Below are 16,604 nucleotides of genomic sequence, written 5' to 3'. Positions count from 1 at the left end.
ATTTTTATATGTGTCACTGTGTGCAGGCGGTTTGCCTCTTCCAACACAAAACGAGTAATACGTCTCCACGGTCTCAAAGTTAGACCCCTTAGCTGTTTTTAAGTTTGCTACATAAACACCTTACGGCGATACTATATAACGGCCTTTCCCGACGTTTTGCATTTATATACAGCGGACTGCATATTGATTTTTATCTTCATATATGCTATTGATATAATATATATATTCAATGGCACCAGCTTCAGGCAATTTAATTTTCTCGACGATAAGATGTTGGCTTTCGTTTACATAACAAGAAAACGTTTTATAGATGACTCTGTTAGAAGAAGCTACGGGTCATTTTTCCGCTTAGTGGAGGATTCGGTTCAATCGGTACGTCGCTTTCTACGGTACTTCGCTGAGTGGTTCAATAAACATAAATTATTCTATCCGGGATCTCTATATATTTAGTATACTTATTCAAGTGTACTAAATTGTATTAGAGTTTAACTGTCCAGGTCAGTAACTGCATATTTAACATCGCCTCGGCATTGTTGATACTCAAGATAGACCTGGTTTGGTGTCACTGATCAATTTCCTTTCATTACATGATCTTAATAGCAGTTTGCTAAGTCGATACATATTCGAACGTGAAGCCCAAAAATATCCAGTTGGGCCCATCAGAAGGGCAGCTAGCTGAGCTTCGACAAATACCTTTCAAGTTTGGTTACACAAAATTGCTATTGGCACAGCTCGATCAGTTAGTCACTCTTAACAATCCTCACGTGATGTTTCATTTCTCGATTTAATTTCGTACACTACAGACCTTGAAATCGTTTTGCAGATATGTGTAGACACGGAAACGCCTATTTCCACTAAGTGAACTGAGTCTTACCTAAGAACGTCATAGAAATTATGTTTGATGATAGGCTCTGTGTTATTTTTTGCTGTTGCACTAATGGTGTGAACGATGACCGCCATTGTAAGCGAGAGTATGACTTTCATTTTACGTGCTTTCATTTTCAGTGTACAATGGGTCGGCCCCATTTACACGAACCAGTTTTTCAAGTAGAAATTGTTTGCATTTAAGGTACAACCGAAATCAGCGTTTCCGTAAGCTGGATGCTAATAGCGCCTTGCTGATTAGTTCTTTACTATTTTCGAAGGAAGGAATTTCTTATGATGAACACATCTTTGAAAGAGACGTCAAAAATAAACACCATCTGTTAATGTGTTGTGAGGCAAATTTAACAGTCACGTTACCACATACCATAAAATTTTAAACGTTTTAATAAAAATTTAAGATATTATTTGTAGAAGCTGTTGTTGAAAATCAATTCTAAACCTGACAAGAGGTAGCATAAGTCAAATTAATACCTAAACAATTTGTTAGAGCTAAAGAACTCGAAGGAATTAACGAAATATATTGTCACTTCTCCAATAATTTCAAGCTTGTTTATAGCGCGGGAACTTATTCAAATCCCCGTGTTCTAAACAACAAATGTACGTTTAGTATCTTAAATAGAGTGGCCTGTTCTCCGTTGTGTATTGTTGAAATCTTTAGCTGGCTATATGAAGTAAGCTATTTCTCATTTTCTATTTCTCACGTTTGTCAATTTACTTTGAACGTAATATTTTCCTTCAAATCACCTAGCCAATGGGCACCTAGTATTATTTGATTAGTTATATGTATGGTATGCGTGACGTTCTAAGCGTATATGATACCCCATTATTTATATTTTATAAAGAACTGTTAGATGAAATTCAACAGGGCGTTGTGAATATACCTTGCAGCTTTCGTGGTTTCATAGCCCTCATTCATCAGACTCTTAGCACAAAGCGAAGTGTGTCCATGCCTGGATTCGAATCTATATCCCTAAGATCATCAGAAAAATATTTTACCCAGTAAGTTGTCAAGGGAATCCTCTGACCTCAAGTTACTTGTTTTTAGTGTTCTGTGTCATATAGTTATTATATGGCACTGTAAAAAAAATTAGTTATAGAGGGCGTACATTTTCAGGATATCCTCTAACCTCGAAACATCAGTGACGCACAAAAAAATATTTCTCCGCTATTCTGAAATTAGATGAAGCTATTCTAGATGAAGCGTTATGGAAAAATCTATGCACTTCTCGATCCTCCCAGCTGCGGCAGAACTACACTTCTGAACTGCGTTTTAGGCAACTGCATCTATATAAAAAAAAAAATTTTAAAAAGTCTGATCAGAATGTCGAACAAGCTTCTCTCTTTCAAAACACAGGTTAAAGACAACTATGTATCTATTTCTAATTGCATCTACAGATAACAACTCATAGCTAAAATTTAGAGTAAAACGTAGATTTCTATAGTAAAATTAGTGTGCTCTCGACTTTGTGCACAAAGTGGACAACAACTGGATCTTATTAATAGCGCAATAACAATAACATTTCTTTATGCTTGTAGTGGCTTGTATTTTATTTCTGCGATACCTGTATGAGCTGTATACTTGTGGTAAATGAAGCTTTGATTGAAAACTTATTTTTGGCTCAATTTGGCGTACTTAAGCTACGGCTTACTTGCCTGCAGCGTATCCAAACGAAAAGTTGACTTTTAATCAAATTTTATCAGTTATAACCATGCTAATTAGATACATCGAAAGGCATGACAAAGGTATGTTGATGATGATTTACTTAAAGGGGAATTATCTTTGATGTACAATAGTATAGTGCTATGTCCTTTCACACGAACGATTATTCCCACTCATTTATGACTTACAAATACTGTATAATTTGTTATATCCATCACCACGACCGACAGATACATGCTCCAAGAGGACGCATCGTGTTAACTGTTTTCGGTATAAGAAGCCTTGGTTTACTTGAGACGACTTTTCGGAATAGCAGCATTGCCTCTTTGCAAACAAATAGGTTTCGTCACAAAGCTGCTCTCTCTCAAGTTCTATGATAAGGTAGATACAATAATTAGTGTGAGAATTATCTCGGTTCAGAGATGAGCCGAGCGTCAATTTCCGCATGTTCCGCATTTGCAAAACTACGAAGCTATGAGCCAACCGAAAGCATAGTAAACACGCTTATTGGTTACAGGCCATTCACCTGAATGGAGGCCAACGACGCCGTCTATCTTTGGCGGTGTGCATTCTGCATGCACCTTTACTGCTTATTCTGGACGAACCAACGGTCGGGAGCGATCTGTTCCTCGCGCACTCGATATGGCAGTATCTTCAAAGACTCACAAAAGAATCGGCTACAGCCATATTGTCGCGACATACTATATTAAATAGGCGCACCGCGCCAACATGGCTAATTATACATAACCTTTTTTAGTCACTGAGGAATATGCATAAACTAAAATTGAATGTGAATTTGAAATATTCTGCTTTTTGAAATATTCTGTTTGAAATTGATTTAAAGAAATTTTCTGAGAAAAGTGTATTCTAACAACGAGCATCGCTTGACTCACTGAAGTCTGTTGGCCTTTTATTTCACCTGCAGTAAAGGTGACCGTAAACATTTTGTATAAAACTCATGTTATCACTAATTTCTATTAGAAAATCGCGCAAGATCAATAACAAATGCCGATAATAATACAGATGCAAGAATTACAGGCAAGCTTGTTTTTACCCAGGTAGCACTGATACGCAACGGCATGTTCTTGTTAAGGAACGACCGCTTTCCGATGAGGAGCTACGATGTCCAATCACTTAACGCTGTTCTTTTCGAAGTTAACCGTCATCTGACGAACCCGAACGATACCGAAGTCGAAATTGTTTGTATATCATAGCAAAGAGCTCTTGTCCACTCTTGATACTGGCTGATAAAGTTGCTTCAACGTCTCGTTACTCTACTCTTTAAAGGAAAATTCGTATTTCGCTACCATAGCAGAATAAACTAATGTATTATACATCTAAAAAGCTACATTTGTAGCTGATGTAACGGCACGATACAAACTTGAATACAGTTCTTAAAAAACTACGTATTATTTTCTTCTTTTCCCTGCTTGATCAGTCGTCATTTTCTTACTAATCAAGACAAATACATAGACTGACTACGAAGAATTCCTTCAGCTTGGGCCTGAATGATGCTAATCGCCATCGACGATCCACGCAATGGTAACATGTCACCGGACGTCTCACAACTTTTCTATTGAGATCGATCTCGTTAACCCGTACTTTCGGTATGGATAATATCGACAGAATCAGGTAACTGAAATTGTTGAATGCATTTATACTTAGGCAAATTAAAATTCATATAAGTATCTATAGGCTTCTGTGAACTGGTTTCCCTATGAAATTCTCGGTTCGGAAAACTTCAATCCCCTACTAAATCCTGGCATCGACAATATATTGTCGGCAATTCAGGTGCAAGACCACTTGTCCGGTGATGAAAATAGGAAACCGTACGCAAGTTTCTACCACCCCATTTCAGTTTCGGCACATCTATACTTACTTGAATCACACATGCATTTGTAAATAAACATGATCCCTTTATCCATAAAACGGAAGTGCCTGGTAAGACTGCGAAAAAAGAAGTTATGATGGTGCGATTATGTTGTTAACTTGCTTGAGTCGCCTTAAAATAAAAGTGACGGTAACACTTCCGTTTGTTTCAATGATGAATAATATACTAGATTCGAGTAATAGATGTCTTTTTTTTTTACAGAATATTTAATTCACATAATCTGGATACATGTTCATACCAGCAATTAGCATTTTTCCATTTATGATTCATACGAAACTTCTTATTGAGCTAAACTCCAGAGAAATCACCAACAAGTACGCACTCAGCTGTTTTAGAAATCAGTACACGCGAATTAATTCTGAAAGATGTGGATTATGACAAAAACTCTGCGAGTCGAATAATCGAACGACTTCTACATAAAGAATTTTGTTTTGTTTTTGTTGCACAACAACAAATTTTGTTGTTGTTATAAAGTAGGCAGCATTGTCGTCGTCTGGGCCTGGATCCTTATTTATCTGCTGTCTGCTGGAGCCGGCCTTTTAGGTACTTGCAGATGATCAAAATGACCATTACGAAGCTTTTTCTTACCATAAATATTAGTCTGAATGCGGTGTGTTTTTATTGTGAAAATGTTGTTATCTAACTAATACGTGTGATATAATTTCGGCGAATAAAGGATGTCGACGATCTAATGAAAGTTTGCTCCTATGTGTTTGCCAGGTATTTCGTTATCATTGATCGTAAGCACTGGGTACTCAGAGTTCTTTCCATGGCTTTATTACTTAACGTGGTAACTTTCGCGACATGTGAAGAGATTTGGCCTCGTGAGAGAATTACGCCGTTTTACGTAACTACATCGCACCCTTATGGCCGATCAATTACTACGCTGATGCCATGAGAGTCGTCCACCTTGAGCTGAAACCTTTATTAACAGTTGCTGAGCTGTTTATCTTCAGTCTGTTCTTGTAAATTTCCGACGTAACTTAATAGTTTGTGTTCAAAGCCAGTGTATCTTTCTTAGAAATACAGTGTTAATCACGTTCGGGATACTCTTCACGTAACGACACTAGTGACCCGTAAGGTTTAACGCCTGTAATCCTTCTTTCTGGATTCATCCGGTGAATTCAGTCGGTGACTGATATTATTCTATCTTATTTTATTTATTTCTAAAAAAAAGATAGGTGATTAGTTCGAGGAGCCACTCTTATTTTCTCTTACTTAAACGAATTTTGTCGACAAATTATATTTTCCCTGTTTGAGCCAAATTCTTAATAGGCCAAGTAAATTGCAAAATTACTTACAAACCAAAGCGTAGATATAGCGCGCCATTCAGATTACAAAACAAAAGCGAATGAAGAAAAATATAGATTGAGCTTTCAATACATCATGTGTTTGTGTGTGTATACATGCGTATATATTGCTTTAGTCTGTAATTGCAAGAACAACTAAAGACTGAATAACTGCGCTGTTTGCAGAGACGTTAATATGAAGACCGCCTAGCACAATTAGTCTTCATTTAGGTTGTCACGTGAGTAATTGGACCCTTGCTGATATTAGCCGTCACCAGCAAATTTAAAAAAAAATAGCGTCTTCTAAAGAACAAAATGTCCAGAAGTAACGTGTACACGACAACATATAACATTTACTATTTTTCGACTTCAGTGTTTTTGTTCTTAGAGAAGTTCTATAAAAAAAGACCAAGACAAGAATATATAAATAAAACGTTTGAATTTCTAAACAAAGTACAGAATATGTATGTTGCATGCTATTGATTTATTTACTTTGGTTTATTTAATCATATTAGATTTAAATAAGTATACATTATTATAATTCGACCGATAGCTGGACTGGTGATCGAGTCAGCTTTGAAAGGTTACCGCAGAACGATTCTTATTTAATTTGTTTTTTTTTTTAATTCTTAGCAATAATGTTATAATGTTTACGGTTTAAAAACTAAGCATACAAACGGCGTGAAGCAGTTCCAGTTACAATGCAAAATTTGCCTTCTGCAGGCTTCCTGTTTCCTTTAAGTAGATTTCAATTGCGAATTTATTATCATTATTATTTACAGCTGACGAATATGTAGATAGGTCGAATAGAGACTTCATGCCAGTTAGCACTAGCTTTATCCATCAATCTTTACGCATGAGGTCAAAGTTGGGGAGTGCTCCTTCTTAGTTGCTCACGCTCAGCATTCCCTTTCTCAACGCGTTACGGCTTCAGCCTCCAGGCCTTTCCGCGCTAGTCCACACCTTCCACCATCCACTCTCACGCCCTCTAACAGCTCAGCCACCCTTTCCGATATTTGTTGACATCGTAACTCCGCAAAAACTGTTGGCCGCTTCTAAACACCAGACAACAGTTCCTACCGATTTTCGAGATTCAGAATAATCCGACTATGCTCACTTGAATCGTTTTCAGATCTAAGTGGTAACGTGAGTATAAGGGGACAGGTTAACGCCGCAAAATCAGTAGTATTGAAAGATATTCAAGGTTTGCGCTCTTCGCTCATTTCATTCAGCAGGCATGTAATCTAGGAGGGACTACAGGATCGTACAGCGAGTCTCAACGACAGAAACCCCAGAGCTAAAAGAATTTCAAATCCTATCTAATCGTTTAAGGAGTAATCATTATCCTGTCGCACCGAGACTCTGGTGATAGATGCGTCAGCTCTTCATCAAAACTATTGTGAAAAATGGTTCGAAACGGATGAGGAGGCCATCTCGTTCCAAGAAGAGTTTATCCCTCCCATTGCTTCAGTTTGTACCCGCAGACCTGCTTGTCTCGCATGCGAAATACATAGGTATATCTTTCACTTGTAGCAGTGCTATGCCTACGAAGAGATTAGTTGCAGTGACACGTCGCTAGACGTATTTGGTTGCTGTATATTTATAGAGGTATTTTAAATTGTAAAAAAGAATTGTAAGAGTGCGTTTTGTTTAAAATCATTAACCAATGTAACCATTGATCCGCTTAAAAGACTGCGATCTGTGCGATGCTGGGCATATAGGGATTTGTCACATTTTCAATGAACCGATTTAGGTTTGGGTTATCTTTTTGAGACAGGTTGGTTTACGATTAGATTACATTGAGCTTAGAGAGCCTGATTGAATGGTTAATCGACTGTTGTACATCGTACACTCAGATAACAACGTTATCTGACCAAATAAACGTTGTCAAGAAGCTGAGATCAGTCCCCCTCACTCCACACCTTTTGTACCTTTTGAACTCAAATGTATTTTCACAGGGGTAGTGTGTATAGCCCAATTTTCGATCACGCAAGGTTTCACGTCCAAGGAGCGACTGCGCGCACGAAGTCCTTATGGCTTAAGTTCTCCTCGTGTCAACTTCATGCGTGTATGCTCTAAAAGTGAACTGTCTGTGAGGAAGTTGGCGTTGAGCAATATATGGCTTTTAGGTTAACTTAGGTTGATGTGAAATAAGATCAAATTGACAAAGTTTGACAGGCTAGACACACGTATAATTGAACGACTTGAGACGCAGGCATGTGTTGTTTCAAAAATTAACAGTTGTAATGTTTTTTGCATAGTATTTCGAGTTAATCCGCATGTGTATAATGAACTTATGCACAAACTGGGAGGACGTTGAATTTTTATTGAGCAATAACCTGTTTTTATTCTGTTCAATCTTTTTTATTCAAAATCACCCATATTTTGTTATGCCTTTTGTATATGATTATAGGAAAAGTTCTTATGAATTTTGTGACTCGTAAATGATGAACAGTGTCATATCTACTTATCGAAATGGTAAGTTACTATTTGGCTCATAAATTCCAAGATAGATCGTATTTGATTGATAACTTCATCAATGTCATTATTCATGTTGATTGTAGTTAAGATTCGTGAGGATCTCATGGATCTCGAGTGAGTACGAAATTCTAAGTATACGTAAATTGAATATCTCTCTTCATTAGACCTAGTGCATATTCGAATTTTACTTAATTAGCTTTACTTGTACCCGGTAAATTGACCTAAAGATTATACAACCTCCGTGTCAATTTATGTCACTATATTATAAACTGACATTCAAAACAGGAGTTTTTTGCGACGCTGGACTCTCCTGTTCAACGAGAGCCTTGGGCTAGGTGCTGTCCTAACAAATTAGCAGGACGTTGTTTACGACTGGTTTCCCAACTGCAAAAGGGAAAAATGCCTACCATAAAAAATATTGGTACTTTTTATCACGGGTTTGAACTTCGGGTGCCTAAGGGCCGTGACATCATTTTCGACAGTTTCCCAACGAGATATTCTACAATAGAAGCACGGAAGGCTTTGTTCACTGATGTTTTCGAGTAGCCCTTAGCTTGAGCAAGTAATTACATTAATGTGATATCTATTTATTCTTGGTCGGCTGTCGACATCACGCTTAGTGGCACCGCCTCATCCGTGCTAGCCGAAACTGAAATATCCTAAAAGTCTTTTCTGCGTTTACATAATCGAGATGATTTAGGAAGAGCATATTGTCGAGGGTCCTAAAGTGCCCAACTAGCACAAGGAGTGTTTCCAAACAATGTGCTGGATCTGCACCTCAACACATGAGACATATGTGTTTTACTTTTATCTTTTTCTGATTTTACGGAGTTCACCGCACGTTTAATTAGCATGCAAGATTCTATCAACTACCTGAGTCGTCCGTTTACCATAGGTGTAGGGGTGCTCTGTCAAAAGTATCGCGCATCAGAATATGATTATGTGCAATCCACGTGAGCTAACGTATTGATATACTCGCATCGCACCCTAAATCATAGGTCGTTCGTATTCAAACGACCTATGATTTTTGCCCATACACCTTTTATGACATCATTTGCAATCCTAGGATGCTTCAGACCCCTACGAAGATTGAATAAAGCCTTTTGTATTGTGAGTCTCTAAACATTTGTCGGTGATTTAGCTTCAAACAAGTTAAATCCTGTACGTCTCATATTAGGTTCATTAGCCGTGGGATTCTACGAAGGAAACACTCGAACAGGGCGTAGTGGCAATGTACTCCTATTCATGTGAACCCGACCAGATCAACATCAAAGGTTACTGTAACGTTGAAGTCGAAGGTATGTTATCGTAAAATAGTAAATTGCGTTAAACCTACTGAACAATACCTAGCAACGTGTTCGATATTAAGAGAAATGCTACAGATATTTAGAATCTACTAAAGTTCCTCATATGTATGTATATTGAAATGAATTTTTCTATTAAATCTGGGTAATCTTAATCAGAAATTGCGTTTATCATGCTCGATTACATTTTCATGTAGTTATTTTCTTTATTCATCGAAATGGTGCAATAACAAAACTATTAAGATCAGAACTGATTTCCCTCTGATTTGACAGGTCGGGATCTGGATGATCACTTCTACCGATTTATCGATGAACTGCTGTTTTCGTTGTGCGGGGAGCCCCATCTGTTGGTTCGGAAGGTTCAGATCATCGGGTTTGATGAAGTCACATTTCTTTTACGCGCTATATGTTTTGGGGAATGTTTCGATCCAAAACGGCACGGGTGTGAGCGGCGACTCGAGTCAATCCTCAAGACGAATATCGACCTTTTACGTAATCTTTACGGGTTCTTCGAAGTATGCTACACTATAGAGACTTAGCAGGCTGCCCCCCCCCGGTACCGCACGAAGACAATTCAGCAACCGAGACCATAATTATAATGCTTTTAGTTATGGTTAGTGTTGATTGACTACGAAATAGCTCAGTGCTGGTCGTGTGGCCTGATAGACACATGGAGAGAGCCTTTAAGAGTGGCCGAATATCGTTCCCTGAGAGTCGTATGATGTATTAGTAATATACGGAAAAACATAGTCTATAGAATGTTATATTACTGTGTAATATAACCAATTATCATGGATGTGGCGTTTAATTGGAAAGGGACTTTCGGCCTTGTAAAATTAGCGCTCAAACTGCATAAGTTGGCAAAAAAAAGCAAGTTTTTGGTTGTTGACAGCTTACGTAACGAACATATCATCAACGCTAGAAATCAAACGCGTGCTAGCAGTTAATATTACTAGATTTCGAATAAGTTAAGCGTTTTATAAAGCCTATTTATGCAGCAAACAAGTGGTTTGCGCAAGAGGATGTAGAAGTTCGGTGCGAGTGGAGGTTTTACCAATATCGGTAATCCCAATGAAAGATTAGCATGTGGTTCGATCTGAGAAAGGACTTACAATCTAATCTATGGCTGGTGCCATATTCATCTCAGACCCATCCTGGTTCCTGTTACCTAGGTAGTTGTGGTTAACTTTAGTTGCTGATTAATCATATTACTAGGATGAAATTATAACAATAGTAAACTTGCATTACGAAGTTATGTAATTGTTGAAAAATTCCACACTTTAATTCAACAATTTCAACAATTCACGCGCACCTATTGGCGCTGCGTTGGTAAGATCCTAGGTTCACAGCATAAGCAACTATGTATCTGGAATAATATGAGCCAAGAGAATCGTTTGTGCTGAAACTGAGGTGCTATACCATTTAGTACTTTCGGAACGAAATCCTACTTGTAGAGGGAGTTGACTTTGCCTGCTGCTCTTTGAGAAGGCTTTTTATTTTATTAGGTAAGCGAAAGTTGGTATCAATAAAAAAACACCTATCAAAGATGTACAAAGCGTACGTAAGCAATGTTGTACTACCATTTACAATATTATTGCGTGAAGAGTTAACCAAAAAGTAACAAATTCATCCGGTGAGGCTGCTAAGGATGGTTGTCCATCAAGCGCAGCTTGGTCAAAGGGCCAAGGAGTATTTCGATTTAAAGTAGCCGTCCTTGCTAGCAGTTTTAATTTAATACTTTTATATTACAGTTGTAATAGTTATACAAAAACTTACCTGAAAATCCTCACGGGTTTATGTAATTATAAATTATGTGTTAAAATCCCATTCTGTAGCACCGCCTGCGTTAATTGCCCATGCTGTCCTGTTGCATCCTATTTGAATGTGTTCGCCTCATTGACGCCTTGGTTTTACGTCGCCGACTTCAAATAAACGATTATAGGATCAGTGTCAAATGCTCGAGCAACAGGAGCGTGTGTCTGTGCAATTGGTAACCGTAGTGTGGTACTTGCCAGCATGTCGTTTTAGCTGCATAGACGTCCACGATGTTGGTTAGATCAGTTTGTGAATGCTTTTAGTTCACAAATCCGCTATCGTGTAGGGGCATACTAAGGTTGAATTGAACGTAACCAACGCATTATTCTTATAACAGCTCGCGCACCATATTTATTATCTCATTACCTTATTATTATTGCAATCACGTACACAGTATTATAATCTTTATATAAAGTAATGTTCGTATCATATTAATCAAACGTTATGCGTACGCTGTTTAAGCACTGAATAGTAAATATGGCTTTCGTGGACTGCCTTTGTTTCTGTCTTACATCGAAGTAGAGCGAAGCAAAATGGAGAGACGCATTCAACGATGCGAGTTTCAGTATCGATTTTTACCTTATGATATATCGTTTCCCTGTTCGTTTTCTCTTCGAATGAATATTGTTAGAATAACATGCACTGATAGCTTATTAACACCTAATGGAACCTCGGCGCCGGGCAATTGACCTTGATTCGTTTCAATTTGGCTCTCATGTAGTTACTCGATACGATTTGTCCAACTTCAGTTGTTCTCAATGACTTCGCGTACAGCCAGGCACTCCCTGCGGTTTGAGTGACTCGGAAGGTTTCGGCCACACTGAAGCGCATCGTATTCAGAACGATGTTGAAACTGTTCTACGCCTATGCGCTCATTGACGGACGAAATTTGCTATGGAAGAAAGCATAATGGAGACATTGTTAATTTACTCAAAGCCGCAGGTGAGGAGAGAACTGATGACTCTGCCATGGGAGGGCAAGTCAATGAAACTTGTGAACACGACTTGTTCTCCCACCTACAGTTTACTCGAGATTTTGTAAACGATACAAGCACATAAAAGATGTTTGCCCTAGATATGAAACATTGATTTTTTCTTCTAGTTCGAATAATGGTGATTTTTCGTTTGTTGAACTCGTCCGTGGCCATTATCTGACATGATCGTATTCTGAAAGTATTCACGACAATTTACGTTACGAATTACAACGCCAGCTTTAAAAATTCTGTATTGATAACCAATCTGTCATTTACTCTCGTCAAGCGGGTTCGTGGCAGTGCGTCGAAGCAGAAATTTCTCAAAATATATCCCGGGTGTCCCCATGGTATACTAACGTGCCTCGCCAGGTCTTTTTGAATGCATCTATTCTTTTTTATTTTTTTTTTTCCTTAATATATAATATATTCTTCAAAATAGAAACGATTTCTGCAATCAGTCTCATACGCTGATTTCAGACTCAGTACCATGTTGCCAGTGTAATCACAAAAAGCTCAAAGGAAAGCTGCAGCAGAACGGCTGTAGCGCGACGCTCTACGTGGCGGTGTTGGATGGCGCTGGTTTATCGCCAGCAAAAGTATAGAGATAGGCTTCGATGCTGGTTCGTTTAGTCGCTACTAGACGACTCCTATGGATGCTAGCTGATTGTGTCGTAGGCGAGGGGTTCGGCAGTTGACGTTTGGTGAAAGGTGTTCGCCCGAGGCAAATAGGCGGTTCGGCCTTCCTCACGCTCGCCGTCCGTCTTACATTATTACCACTATGGCCTGATACGGTCTGCATAGGTAGCTAAGTCCCAATAACTCCTGCTGGTAGAGCAAGACCCACCCTTATTGACGTCGGGAATCAAACTGAATCTAACGCGCGTACGTCATGACCCCGACACAACTAACGCGGCGCAGACGGCGTATATTATAGCAACAGCGACGGTAACTGCTATGAATAATCGAACAAACAGATGGAGTGGCGCATATATAATTACCTCTTAATCAGTCATCTCCTCGGACAAGTCCATGTGAAGCTACATAGATGGCAAATTTAAAAAAAATTCATAGAGCAGAGGCAATCGTTGTGATTGCGGGTTCCCTTCTAGATTCTGTGCATTCGGAGGTAATAGAAAAGTTTGAAGTATTAGTTATTGAAGTGAGCGCCGAAATAAAATGGTCATTTGCGAAGACATATGTAATTACAGCCATCTAGAAGTGGTATTAGTAATTTGCGGCTGAAAGGGGCTTAAAAAATGACATTCAACCGCTTTTTTGAGCCCCGATAGCGAGCCTCATTTATGTATTTCGGTTCAAAACGAAATGTATTCTGACTTAGCCAAGTCAATGTATCTTCGCGTGACTGATGTAAATGTTAGCCAAAGTAGCGTTCTCCCATCTAACAAGTCTGCGTCTTAGATAATAATAAGCGACAGTCAATGAATAGAGGTTTGGTTCAGCGACCGACCCAAAGACATCAACATCCAACTTATCAACGCGCCATTGCTGGTGTTCTTTTCTCTAAACTAAAAAAATACATTGTTCTTCTTCGGAACTAAAGAATATTGCTTCAATATTGACTTTTTGCGTCATTTGACTGTTAACTCCGTCGGAAATGCCTTTGTTATCGCAGTTACTCTGATACTGGACAATTGAATTAACGCTGTGGTTGTATTTCTCTGCATGTTAATACACAGTTCGTCAGTACCACGGCTGAAGTTGACATTGTTCTCATATATGATTCTCTGTGCGCTTTACTCAGGAAGATTTGGGCTGAAGTTAGGCAAAAGTGCGTCCATACCCAGGCTAAATACCCGTAACTCAAATTAAAACTCCGTGTTTTTGCATATTCCTTTCTCTGATTACTTTTAATTTGCCCAGCTGCCTACACGGCGATTTTGTGTAAAAGGACGGCACGTTAGCCTCGACAGTATCCCGTGAACTCAAGCTTGCGTCTCAGGCAAACCTTTGTTTGATTCGCCGACACGAAAAATGTCTTCAACAAAACGTGTGCTACATGAATTGTGAGGCTATAAACCACGCTTGCGAGTGCCTTCTCTCATAACCCGCTACTCACAGTCTTCTTTGCAACAGACTATTTACCCAAACTGCGGAAACAACCCAAATCTAAATATTTCAAACCTAACCTACCATCTATTCAAGTCACACCTTGGTCGTACGGTTCACCTTTTGCAACATCCTTCTCAAGTAGTTTTTCTTTGCCAAAACGTTTATTGATGTTTATCTTCGTACACTAAGGGTAGCACATGATTCAAATAGACCAAACAATTCGCCGATCGCGTTCTACCTGGACACTTTTGGTTCCTACTGACCTATTCGACGATACACTTCCTTTTGCACTCAGCATCACTATCCCACCGATTTCCATTACCCTGGCAGCCGCCATAAACAAAACGACGACATTTCGAGCTCTTCGAGTCGAAATACCACTTCAGACTTGCGCGCTCATTACAAGGACCTGGGTCCTTGGCCAATGCGCAATTTTTATCTTGTGTCTTCTTTCTCTGACCTGTAAAAAAGAAGTGTATTATATAGCATGTCTTTTCTATGTTACGAAGAAGCTGGAGTCCTGCAGTATCACAATCAAAGGTTCTATTCATTTCTTTCATTAACAGACACCACGGCCATAGACCACGTGTTATAATACTATGCGTATTCAAGCTAGTTAGTTCATCAACCTTCGCTTCTTCCAAAACCTGTTCTCTTTTAGCCTACGGGAAAAGGAAACTGGGCAAATTGATAAAGCTGTTTCTGAACCAATAGGAAATAGCCGCGACAGCCCATGACGTCACGTAGTACTGTTTGCGTTATAAAGGTACTTGGGAAAACGTAATAATATGAAATTGCATAGTAAAAAATGTAAAAACTTACTTCTCCAATACAACAACAAGCACCAATGCAACGATACCGTTATTGGCCATTGATTGATTGATTGATTGTTTGTACACGTCGTTCAAATCTGCAGCCATCGTTACAGAGCACCAAGGCGGCGAAGATTTAACGATAAAATGTGCCCAGAACAGAGAAGGGGACAGATCTCTAGCCAATAGCAATGTGGCACGTCTGGTGACAGAAACAGTCGGCTTTGAATGAAACGCCTCTGGGGAGCGCGTGATAGTTACATGATAATATAACTATGACGCGCTTTTCACTTCTCAGTATTGGACCTGTCCTTAAAATACGGCTAATTGGAAAAGACGGTATTGACGATCAATTAAATATTACTTTATGCCACCGCTAGAAGACCGTAGGTTTGCAACGATATTCATTAATTCATTCATATCGAACTAACCGCATAATTTTGTCGAAAGAGACCAAAGGTCGCTGCTTCATGTCTCGCCAATACCACATACAATCTGTGTAAATCAATGAAGTACTTTTAATTCCTAGATATGATACATTCAGTGGTAAATTGCACCGTTTTAGTTTACGTAAAACAGTTTTAACGTAGTCTAGTGGCCTGTGTCCGCGATTCAGGTTGTTTCTTCAAGCAGTGGGCTAAAAGTCGCAGTCCTCAATCGGGTACCAAGCCACTAATAGAAGCAACAGCTTGTACTTAGATAGGCTCTTCAGTAGTTTTCATCCAGCAATAGGGGGTTTGGACAAACTCACCAGCCGCAAGCGTTGCAACGAGGGCAACGAGGAGAAGCACAAGGTACAACCTCATATTGGCAGTAGATGAATAATGAGACGTCGTCACACAACCTGCAACAGCTGCAGCAATCGGCAGATGAACTAGTACAGCTGCCGGGTAACAACTGCCTGCTGATGGCGCTTCAGTTGTAACGGACGATCACTAACGGTGCTTTGGCGCTATCGTAGTCGAGGTAACTGGACTGCGGTCGATCGCTGCTATATCGACAGAGTTAGCAGCCGGTCGTAACGCCAAAGTCCCAACTGACGCGTCGCCATCGTCCCGTAACGGCTAAATCGCTCCTTGGCCCTCGCCTCGACAAGGCAGCAATGGCAACAGGAGAAAAACCAGAAGGAAGGGAAACGCTAGATGCTGGGTGGATGGGCCACGAACGATGAAACTGCGAGTGGGCAACTGCAAACGTCTCACCGAAAAGAATTGTGTGGAATTCTATATGTGCGTCTGTGCCGGCTGTAAGTGCTTGTGTGTCAATAGTGTTCGTGGTAGGGTCTGTGTGAAAACCTGTATTGTTTGACAGGCTATTGGTTCAACCAATCGTCATACGCCTATTAGAAAGACAGTGCGCCGACGCACACAAGCTAATACAGTCGGATAGACAACTGTAGATAGTTCTACGGTTCTTTCTGCAGA

The 16,604-nt window shown here is 39.4% G+C and overlaps 2 protein-coding genes and 1 long non-coding RNA gene across 11 annotated transcripts; 1 reads left to right on the top strand and 2 right to left on the bottom strand.

Annotated features, from left to right (window-relative positions):
- Window positions 1-3,843: 3,843 nt before the first annotated feature.
- On the bottom strand, window positions 3,844-4,927 carry LOC111263423 (uncharacterized). Its single transcript, XR_002682222.2, has 2 exons — window positions 4,675-4,927; window positions 3,844-4,181 (listed from the first exon to the last, which is right to left on the bottom strand). It is a non-coding gene; the product is annotated as an uncharacterized LOC111263423 (long non-coding RNA).
- A 71-nt stretch (window positions 4,928-4,998) lies between these two features.
- LOC111263421 (protein archease-like) lies at window positions 4,999-11,075 on the top strand. Of its 9 annotated transcripts, XM_086969596.1 has the most exons (5): window positions 6,181-6,871; window positions 7,058-7,239; window positions 8,139-8,203; window positions 9,384-9,504; window positions 9,784-11,075. In XM_086969596.1, exons 4-5 carry the CDS (start codon window positions 9,438-9,440, stop codon window positions 10,047-10,049), a joined length of 333 nt encoding a protein of 110 aa, XP_086825722.1. In that variant the 5' UTR covers window positions 6,181-6,871; window positions 7,058-7,239; window positions 8,139-8,203; window positions 9,384-9,437; the 3' UTR covers window positions 10,050-11,075. The 9 variants fall into 9 exon arrangements, with proteins under 9 accessions (XP_086825724.1, XP_086825726.1, XP_086825728.1 ...); XM_086969598.1 differs by lacking the exons at window positions 6,181-6,871; window positions 7,058-7,239 and adding an exon at window positions 4,999-5,156; XM_086969597.1 differs by lacking the exon at window positions 7,058-7,239.
- A 572-nt stretch (window positions 11,076-11,647) lies between these two features.
- Window positions 11,648-16,240, bottom strand: LOC111263422 (mambaquaretin-2-like). The gene is made up of 3 exons (XM_086969603.1): window positions 15,932-16,240; window positions 14,632-14,828; window positions 11,648-12,217 (listed from the first exon to the last, which is right to left on the bottom strand). The coding sequence occupies exons 1-2, from the start codon at window positions 15,984-15,986 to the stop codon at window positions 14,632-14,634; spliced, it is 252 nt and encodes an 83-aa protein (XP_086825729.1). The 5' UTR covers window positions 15,987-16,240; the 3' UTR covers window positions 11,648-12,217.
- Window positions 16,241-16,604: the final 364 nt, after the last annotated feature.

This window comes from Varroa jacobsoni, unplaced genomic scaffold (assembly GCF_002532875.2).
Source record: "Varroa jacobsoni isolate VJ856 unplaced genomic scaffold, vjacob_1.0 scaffold_764, whole genome shotgun sequence".
Classification (NCBI taxonomy): Eukaryota; Metazoa; Arthropoda; class Arachnida; order Mesostigmata; family Varroidae; genus Varroa; species Varroa jacobsoni.
The sequence above is the reverse complement of the archived record's forward strand: the minus strand, read 5'-3'. Positions and strand labels throughout refer to the sequence as shown.

Coding starts and splice junctions, on each gene's coding strand:
- LOC111263421 (XM_086969600.1), top strand. CDS start 9,438: ATGTACTCCTATTCATGTGAACCCGACCAGATCAACATCAAAGGTTAC. Junction 9,505..9,783: donor CTGTAACGTTGAAGTCGAAG/GTATGTTATCGT, acceptor CTGATTTGACAG/GTCGGGATCTGGATGATCAC.
- LOC111263422 (XM_086969603.1), bottom strand. CDS start 15,986: ATGAGGTTGTACCTTGTGCTTCTCCTCGTTGCCCTCGTTGCAACGCTT. Junction 14,829..15,931: donor CGTTGCAACGCTTGCGGCTG/GTGAGTTTGTCC, acceptor TCTTTTTTACAG/GTCAGAGAAAGAAGACACAA.